Source organism: Physeter macrocephalus, chromosome 4 (genome assembly GCF_002837175.3).
Source record: "Physeter macrocephalus isolate SW-GA chromosome 4, ASM283717v5, whole genome shotgun sequence".
NCBI classification, from domain to species: Eukaryota; Metazoa; Chordata; class Mammalia; order Artiodactyla; family Physeteridae; genus Physeter; species Physeter macrocephalus.
The window spans coordinates 143500442-143510641 of record NC_041217.1 but is presented as its reverse complement, the minus strand read 5'-3'; the positions used below and the strand labels follow the sequence as shown (position 1 = coordinate 143510641).

Here is a 10200-nt window from a genome sequence, read left to right as displayed (position 1 = left end):
TTTTTTTTTTTTTCACATCTTTATTGGAGTATAAATGCTTTACAATGTTGTGTTAGCTTCTGCTGTATAACAAAGTAAATCAACTATATGTATACATATATCCCCATATCCCCTCCCTCTTGAGCCTCCCTCCCACCCTGCCTATCCCATCCCTCTAGGTCGTCACAAAGTCTCGAGCTGATCTCCCTGTGCTATGCAGCATATTCCCACTAGCCATGCATTTTACATTCAGTAGTGTATATACGTCAATGCTACTCTCTCACTTCATCATAGCTTCCCCTTCCCCCCACCGGTGCCCTTAAGTTTGTTCTCTACAACTGAATCTTTATTCCTGCCCTGCAAATAGGTTCATCAGTTCTGCTTTTAAAAATTCCATATATATGCGTTTGCATACGGTATTTGTTTTTCTCTTTCTGACTTACTTCACTCTGTATGACAGATTGTAGGTCCATCCACCTCACTACAAATAACTCAATTTCATTTCTTTTTATGACTGAGTAATATTCCATTGTATATATGTGCCACATCTTCTTTATCCATTCATCTGTCGATGGACATTTAGGTTGCGTGCATGTCCTGGCTATTGTAAATAGTGCTGCAATGAACATTGTGGTACATGACTCTTTTGGAATTATGGTTTTCTCAGGGTATATGCCTAGTAGTGGGATTACTGGGTCATATGGTAGTTCTTTTTTTAGTTTGTTAAGGAACCTCCATACTGTTCTCCATAGTGGCTGTATCAATTTACATTCCACCGACAGTGCAAGAGGGTTCCCTTTTCTCCACACCCCCTCCAGCATTCATTGTTTGTAGATTTTTTGATGATGGCCATTCTGGCTGGTGTGAGGTGATACCTTGATGTAGTTTTGATTTGCATTTCTCTAATGATTAATGATGTTGAGCATCCTTTCCTGTGTTTGTTGGCAGTCTGTATGTCTTCTTTGGAGAAATGTCTATTTAGGTCTTCTGCCCATTTTTGGATTGGGTTGTTTGTTTTTATGATACTGAGCTGCATGAGTTGCCTGTATATTTTGGAGATTAATCCTCTATCATTTGCTTCAGTTGCAAATATTTTCTCCCATTCTGAGGGTTGTCTTTTCATCTTGTTTATAGTTTCCTTTGCTGTGCAAAAGCTTTTAAGTTTCATTAGATGCCATTTGTTTATTTTTGTGTTTATTTCCATTTCTCTAGGAGATGGGTCAAAAAGGATCTTGCTGTGATTTATGTCATAGAGTGTTCTTCCTATGTTTTCCTCTAAGAGTTTTATAGTGCCTGGCCTTACATTGAGGTCTTTAACCCATTTTGAGTTTATTCTTGTGTATGGTGTTAGGGTGTGTTCTAATTTCATTCTTTTACATGTAGCTGTCCAGTTTTCCCAGCACCACTTATTCAAGAGGTTGTCTTTTCTCCATTGTATATTCTTGCCTCCTTTATCAAAAATAATGTGAGCATATATGCATGGGTTTATCTCTGGACTTTCTATCCTATTCCATTGCTCTATATTTCTTTTTTTTTGTACCAGTACCATACTGTCTTGATTGTTGTAGCTTTGTAGTATAGTCTGAAGTCAGGGAGCCTGATTCCTCCAGCTTCATTTTTTTTTTCTCAAGATTGCTTTGGCTATTCGGGGTCTTCTGTGTTTCCATACAAACTGTGAAATGTTTTGTTCTAGCTCTGTGAAAAACGCCATTGGTAGTTTGGTAGGGATTGCATTGAATCTGTAGATTGCTTTGGATAGTATAGTCATATTCACAATGTTGATCCTTCCAATCCAAGAACATGGTATATCTCTCCATCTGTTTGTTTCATCTTTAATTTCTTTCATCAGTGTCTTATAGTTTTTTGAATACAGGTCTTTTGCCTCCTTAGGTAGGTTTATTCCTAGGTTTCAATGGTAAATTGGAGTGTTTCCTTAATTTCTCTTTCAAATTTTTCATCATTAGTGCATAGGAATGCAAGTTATTTCTATGCATTAATTTTGTATCCTGCAACCTTATGAAATTCATTGATTAGCTCTAGTAGTCTCCTGGTAGCATCTTTAGGACTCTCTACGTATAGTATCATGTCATCTGCAAACAGTGACAGTTTTACTTCTTCTTTCCTGATTTCGATTCCTTTTATTTCTTTTCCTTCCCTGATTGCTGTGGCTGAAACTTCCAAAACTATGTTGAATAACAGTGGTGAGAGTGGGCAACCTTGTCTTGTTCCTGATCTTAGAGAAAATGCTTTCAGCTTTTCACCATTGAGAATGATGTTGGCTGTGTGTTTGTCATACATGGCCTTTATTATGTTGAGGTAGGTTCCCTCTATGCCTCCTTTTGGAGAGCTTTTATCATAAATGGGTATTAAATTTTGTTGAAAGCTTTTTCTGCATCTATTGAGATGATCATATGGTTTTTATTCTTCAGTTTGTTAATATGGTGTATCACATTGATTGATTTGCATATATTGAAGAATCCTTGAATTCCTGGGATAAACCCCACTTGATCACAGTGTATGATCCTTTTAATGTGCTGTTGGGTTCTGATTGCTAGTATTTTGTTGAGGATTTTTGCATCTATGTTCATCAGAGATATTGGCCTGTAGTTTTCTTTTTTCGTGATGTCTTTCTCTGGTTTTGTTATCAGGGTAATGATGGCCTCATAGAATGAGCTTGGGAGTGTTCCTCCCTCTGCTATAATTTGGAAGAGTTTGAGAAGGTTAGGTGTTAGCTCTTCTCTAAATGTTTGATAGAATTTGCCTGCGAAGCCATCTGGTCCTGGGCTTTTGTTTGTTGGAAGATTTTTAACCACAGTTACAATTTCAGTGCTTGTGATTGGTCTGTTTATATTTTCTATTTCTTCCTGTTTCAGTTTCAGAAGGTTGTGCTTTTCTAAGAATTTGTTCATTTCTTCCTGGTTGTCCATTTTATTGGTGTACAGTTGCTTGTAGTAATCTCTCATGATCCTCTGTATTTCTACAGTGTCAGCTGTTACTTCTCCTTTTTCATTCTAATTCTGTTGATTTGCATCTTCTCCCTTTTTTTCTTGATGAGTCTGGCTAATGGTTTATTGGTTTTGTTTATCTTCTCAAAGAACCAGCTTTTAGTTTTTTTGATTTTTGCTATTGTTTCCTTCATTTTTTTTCATTTATTTCTGATCTGATATCTATGATTTCTTTCCTTCTGCTAACTTTGGGGGTTTTTTTGTTGTTCTTCTTCTTCTTTCTCTAATTGCTTTAGGTGTAAGGTTAGCTTGTTGGTTTGAGATTTTTCTTGTTTCTTGAGGTAGGATTGTATTGCTATCAACTTTCCTCTTAGAACTGCATTTGCTGTGTCTCATAGGTTTTGGGTCATCATCTTTTCATTGTCATTTGTTTCTAGGTATTTTTTGATTTCCTCTTTGATTTCTTCAGTGATCTCTTGGTTATTTAGTAGTGTATTGTTCAGCCTCCATATGTTTTTATTTTTTACTGTGTTTTTCCTCTAATTGATATCTAGTCAGAGAATTTAAAAAAAGAGGGAACTCCCTCCAAATCATTTTATGAAGCTGGCATAACCTTGATACCAAACCTGATAAGACTATGACACGAAAGGAAGCTAATAGGCTTTCATGAATATAGACCCAATGTTAAACCAAATAGTATCACACCAAATCTAATTGGCTGTGGCATAACAGAATATTATACATCAATGTGAAAGAATAAGTGATAGCTAAACACAATAATATAGACAATATATTGTTGCATGAAAGAAGCCATATTCTAAAGGATATATATAGTAAAATTCCATTTATTGGAAGATCTAGAACAAGCAAACTAATCTGAGTTGATAGAATATTTGTTACCTTTCTGGGTATTTCTTGGAAGCAGGCACCAGAGAGTCTTCTGGGTAACTGGCAATATTCTATATTTTGATCAAGGTAATTGGTTACACTGGTGTATTTATTTGTAAAAATCCATTGAGCTATACACTTTTGATTTGAGAATTTTACTGTATGCATGCTAGTCTTCAATGAAAAAGTTTCCAAAAAACTTCCCACTAATATTTATGACTCCTTAAGGAGATTCTGAATTTATAGTTAATATCTCTTCTAGCACTTAAAACCTATGCTTCTACTGCCGACTTTTACAAGTTGATTAGAACCTTTACTATGTCTCGTTAATAACAGTAAATCAACACTAACAACAGCACTAAAAGCTTTAGATAATATGGAATACAAGTCTTCAATGAAAAAGTTTCCAAAAAACTTCCCACTAATATTTATGACTCCTTAAGGAGATTCTGAATTTATAGTTAATATCTCTTCTAGCACTTAAAACCTATGCTTCTACTGCCGACTTTTACAAGTTGATTAGAACCTTTACTATGTCTCCTTAATAACAGTAAATCAACAGCACTAAAAGCTTTAGATAATATGGAATACATCTAAAAATAGTTATTATAATAGCTTAAGTGAGAAAAATATTTGAAAGACCACAAATTATTTTGAATAGTTCACAGTTTTCTTGAAATTTTCTGTAGTGAGAGTTAAGCCAGTGCTTTAAGTAGGACAATAGCATATTTTTATATCAGGGCCAACAAAAAACTAAAGCTGAAATATTACAAAGCCAACTTGGTAGACAAATATATGATATTTCAGCTCTGGAGGAAAGCTAAATCTAAATGTCAAATTATGTAACTGAATGTTTTACCCTCTACAGTTTCAAAGGAATAGAAATGCCAACAGCAGAGTTCCTGAAATTTAGAGACATAGAATTTATGACATAGTAGAAAAAGCACAGAATTGAGAGTGTGAAAAACTGTATATTAGTCCTGGATATATCAATTATTGGTTGAATGATTTTGGAAAAATAGTTTAAAATCTCCATATTTTGTTCCTTTGTGTATAAAACTGGTAACAATAATATGTACCTCTCAACATTACAGAGAGAATACATATAGAGTGCAACTAAAATCTACTAATTATTATCATTATTATTCATTTTCCCAGATGATTTTTGAAATATTTGTCTTCAGTTTGGTTTTTGAAGGCTCTTGTCCCGGTGACCCAAAGTATTTGGACAGTTGAAAAAGCCACATGGATCCCTCTGGCAAAAGAAACTATATGCTTGAGTTGCATTCTAAGTATATACTTTTGGAACATATCACAGGATGTAAACTGAGGTTATTTCCTTTCCCAAACAGAACAATTCTCCTGAAGGAAAATATTTCCTCTAAATTTTTCCTTAGAGCAAAGTGAGGGATTACTACAAGATTAGACCAGTTCAACATCAGCTAAGTCTTTCCAAACTGATTCTTGCTTCCAACTGTGGCATGCCTACAACAGCTCCCCAATTTTCAGTTTACCTGTGCTTTCCCATATCTAAATATGGTCTTGAATTCCATGTCACTAAGTCATTCTCTCTGATCTCATGTTCCCAAGCTTCTCCAGACTAAGCTCTCTATTTCTGCCAAACCTGGCTCACCAATAGCCCCAAACATAGCTCTTGAATGCTTCTTCTCCTCTGTCAGCCTGGTTCACTCCTACACATGTTCTGAAACTCAGCTGAGGTGTCATTTCCACCAAGAAGCTTTATTTAACCCTGAAGCCCACATAGGTACCTCCTCTATGCTCTCTCTGCAACCTGGAAGTCCTTTCACAGCGATCATCATTCTATATTGTTAAATGTTTATTTACTTGTCTGTATTCCTCCTCCCCCCAAATAGAAAATTATTAAGGATGAAACTTCGTTTTATTCTTTGTATCCTGGCATTCAATAGGATCCTACTGTATGTTTGTGCTAAATAAGTGAATAAATCAATGAGTGCTTAAGTGAATCTATGAATAAATAACTGAATGTATTATGCTCATTCATTCCAGCCTCCATGCCTTTGTTCTCACCACTAAGTCTCCCTAGATTGCTCCCTCACCTACCCAAATCCTATCCTTCATTCAGTTCCTGCTAGAGTCCCACCTTCTACATAGTAGAGTATAAGCACTGAGGATATAACAAAAATTAAGATGTACCCCCACTCTCAAGAGTCTTACAGTAGATTAGAGAAGAGGTAGATGTAAATAGTCTACAGTGCAGTGTGACCTGGCAGATGAAGAGATGGAGTTTGTAGGATCGTAGGAGAAAGGACAAACCCCAGTCTGATAGATCAAAGATATCTATCTAAAGAAGGCTCTTCCTGACCTAAGAATTTGAGGACAAATAAGATTTCCAGGTAAAGGGTGGGAATTGGGGATGATGTAAAACATTTTATGATCACAGGAATAGCGATATGAAACACTGCTGTTTAGGAGAGCATCCTACGCAGTAAGGATAAGTGACCTGCCTAGGACCAGAGTCAGATCAGTGAAAAAGATGAGACTAGAGTCCAGGCTTCCTAATTCTTAGTCCAGTACTACTTCCATTATCCCAGAAAACAGTATTGTTAGATTGCATGTGCCTAGCTTCTATGACTTTCCAATGGAAAATGTCCAAGTGCGGCACTTTGTCTCTTTAGCTGGTGGACCTCACCTCCCAGGACTCCTTTCTCAGTAGTTGTAGCAGATCTCTAGTAGATTTTAGTAGTTTACTTCTTGGTTTGAAGGCTGTCATATAGCAAGACATCTATGGTTTGCTGGAATTCTGTAAAATGTTCAAACCTCCATAGCAACTTGGAGTCCTAGCAGTGACTCAATGAAGTAATGTAAACAAAGCCCAAATGTCACCCAATAATGAATTTTTTTCTGACAACATCTTTGTCTAAAGAATGACAATTCCAAGTTGCTGAAAGGAACCAGAGTAATTAAGCATTCTTGATTTAAATGGTTTGTCAACCAAGACCCTCAAATATGTTTCAGTTATCCCAATTTTGCCAAAGTACCTGAAAAAAAATCAAAACAATCCACCTACTGCAATATACAGTAGTTAATGCCTACTGTTAGGCATTCTGTGCTCATCAGCATTGTTCCTAACAACTATGTCAACATCAACGTATCTATTACACAGTTGAGAAAACAGAGAGACATCAAGTCACATATCTGAGGTCACAGAGCTTATAGAGATGGAGCCAGGATTCAAATTTAAGTCTGACTCTTAAAGCCAGTCATATTTTTGGTAACTCTGTGCAGTTAAGCAGGTCCTCTCGATCTCTCTCCCCATCAAACCTAGTGACTATGATTGTGGGATCAGGGAGAGAGTCCTAGACCAAGAGTCAGGGGACTCTATTTAACTTTTCTGTGTGACCTCATTCCCATCGATAGGAGTATGTCTGAATGATTTCTAAGGCCTCTAGTAGTTCTGACAGTCTATGACTCTGAAATTTTAAAATATTCTTATATAACATCGTCCCCATGAAAAGGTCATGGCCCTGTGAGTTGCCTGTAGTGGGCAGATAGGAGGATAAAACCTTCAGCGAAATTGAATTGAGTTCTCTGGGCTTATCAAAGTGGAAAATAGGCACCTAGCTGCCAAAAAATAAAGGAGTAAGTCCTTGGGATATGAACTTAGTCAACACAGAGGCTCTTGTGCATCAGCACTGTCACCAGCAACCTCAGTCATTGTCACAAATGCAGTGAAGACTCAAGAAAAAATATGTTGTTAGTTTTGCTGAAGATGATAGGTCTTTTCAACCAAGTAGCACATTAGACTCCACATTAGATCTAGACTTAGAGTCAAAAGACCTGATATCTTACCCTAGGTATCCAGACTGGTCAGCATTTTTAATGCTTCCTTGCCTACCTATGTACAAGGTCAAAGGCATTCCTTTAAAATCCATGACAGCTTATCTCTTTAACTCAATTTATCCAGACTCTCACTCCCACCCTCTGGCTTTTCTCATTTTTGTCTGATTCCTAGTGTCTGTTCCATCGCCTCATATCTGGACAAGAGAAGTTTGCTTCATTCACTCAGTTTTAGAAAATTTATTGAGTTCATACTATATGCCAGCTACAAACTCCCCAAAGTCAGTTATAGCTATGCTAAGCTATTGGGGCAGGAAGTTGATGGTGGTGAGGGGCTGGGAAGGAGAAGAAAGTTCAGACAAATAAATAGGTCTGGGCAAAGGACACATGTTAAAGAAAAAAGTTATCACAACATTAAAATCAGTTTAGTATGGCTAGACTGCAGAGTATGCTGGGAAAGGTGAAAGAGATGAAGCTGAAAGGGTAGCCACAGGATAACAGTGGCTGTGGGATGGAGAATCCTGATTCTGCCACCTACTAGCTATGTGACCAATCTCAGTTTCTTAATCTGTAAGATGGAGATAACAATTCCTATTTCCTGTAGCACTTGGTTTTCATCATTTGGTAGGTGCTTAAACATTCATTGAGTCTGAATCCTGGAATATAATGGAAGGATGGAAACTGAAAAAGCACGTGACAGTGGGATTGGACAGTTTCCCTATAGGATGTCCGGGGACAAGAAAAAGTAGATTTTTGGAGCTGTCTCGAGTTTATAGTCTGGTATCCAATCAGATGACAGGCCAGGTTCAGTTCAAGTACCCAAGTATGGTTTCAGTTCAAGTACCTGTTATGGTTTCTAAAATTCAGAGCATAGAATCACCCCAGCAGCTTCCTCACACCTCATGCTGTGAGTTCTGCACAGATCCCTAAGAAAGTTGTCAGCCATGAGATTCTTTCCCCTCCAATGCAAACACACATGGCACAGGCATATGATTCCCATCTGGATCCACCCCCGACTTCCGGCCAGGAGGCTGCTGTGTAGGCAGGACCGTCTGCCTTTGAATTTGCCAGCCTAACCCGGTACCCTGAGCCAGCCCTTTCCAAGCAGTAACACACAGACCTAGCAAAATTCACACTTCTGTAAATTCTTTTCGGGGACCTATCCATCTCTACATTTTCCTTGCCTTGTCAGAAGAGGCTGACCCGGGCAAGGCACAAGTTTGCTCAGAACAAACAAATGGGTATTTATTTCTGGAAGAGAACAGTCAGCCTTTTCTTTAATCTAAGGAACAGATGCTGGCTCAGGAGAAGAATGGGCTGAAAGTCCCACCCATCACTCTAAGGCCATAGGGCCAGGAATTGTTATTCAAAGCAACAGACCCCCACTCCCCTCAGGTTACCTGATGGCATCAGTGCCCAGCCACTGCAGAATTATTACCATCATCATCTCTGCTGGATTCTATGCCCCAGTCAAATTGGCGGCATTCCTTCTATTTGCAAACAGATTGCAAAATAAGAACCCCAGGAAGGATGAAGGCTGGCCAGGCTCCAAGGACCTTCAGCAGTGATCATGCTAAATCAGGGTTGCTTCCTACTCTGAACAGCAGCAGTTACTAGCAGTACCTCCCAATGGCCCTGGATCACGGGGATGCCCAGCCTCTCCTCTCTCCCTCTTCTTTCCTGGAATAAGCAGCCTAAAAAAAGAGAGAGAGAGAGACAGAGAGACAGAGACAGAGAGAGACAGAGAGAGAGAGAGGGCAGAACTTCCTGGGAAATTATAAGAAAGAATCTATCATTGGGGTCCTAAACTATTCATGAGCTACCTGACAGGAGAGTTTGGAACAAAGCACCAACAGAAACTTCAACTCATTTTCCTCAAGATTCTAAACTTTAGACCTCTTCTTTGCCTTAGTCTGTCACACATGGTCCTCTACAATCTAGCCGCTTGTGTGCATATCCAGCCTTCTCTCCTAAACTGATCCGTCCTCTCCTGCCCATAACCCTTCATTCAGTCCCTTGTTCACTTATCATTAAACATGAGCAAAGGATAAAAGAATAATAACAACGGTTACTGTCATTGCTAAGTGCTTATTGTGTAACAGGCTGTGTGACAAGTGCTTTATACATATTTTCTAGTTTAATTCTAAAAAAAATTAAAACCCAAGTGGTACGCTCTATTATTATCTGCATCTCACATTTGAGGAAACTGAGGCTCAGAGATTGTAAACGCCTTGCCTAAGATCATAAAACTAATATGTGAGATGTCTGGATAAAAATAGCATTATTACCTGAAACAATTTATCTGAACTAGATCTTACTATCCCCCTTTTACAGGGGAGGATATGTCCAGAGGTTTAGTAACACACTCATGGTAGACTGGAGTTCTGTTTAAGACCTGTCTGGTTCCAAAGCCCTTATTCTTTTCTTTTTTTTTTTTTTTTTTTTTTTTTCGGTACGCGGGCCTCTCACTGCTGTGGCCTCTCCCGTTGCGGAGCACAGGCTCCGGACGCGCAGGCTCAGCGGCCATGGCTCACGGACCCAGCCGCTCCGTGGCATGTGGGATCTTCCC

At 38.4% G+C, this 10200-nt stretch overlaps 1 protein-coding gene across 1 annotated transcript in view; it reads right to left on the bottom strand.

Moving 5' to 3' along the window:
- AGBL4 (AGBL carboxypeptidase 4) overlaps window positions 1–10200 on the bottom strand; it is an 807237-nt gene that overhangs the window by 790654 nt on the left and 6383 nt on the right. Inside the window, exon 2 of the mRNA XM_028488196.1 lies at window positions 9255–9325. Coding sequence (XP_028343997.1) covers window positions 9255–9325 — 71 coding nt within the window. The remainder of the gene's footprint in view (window positions 1–9254; window positions 9326–10200) is intronic.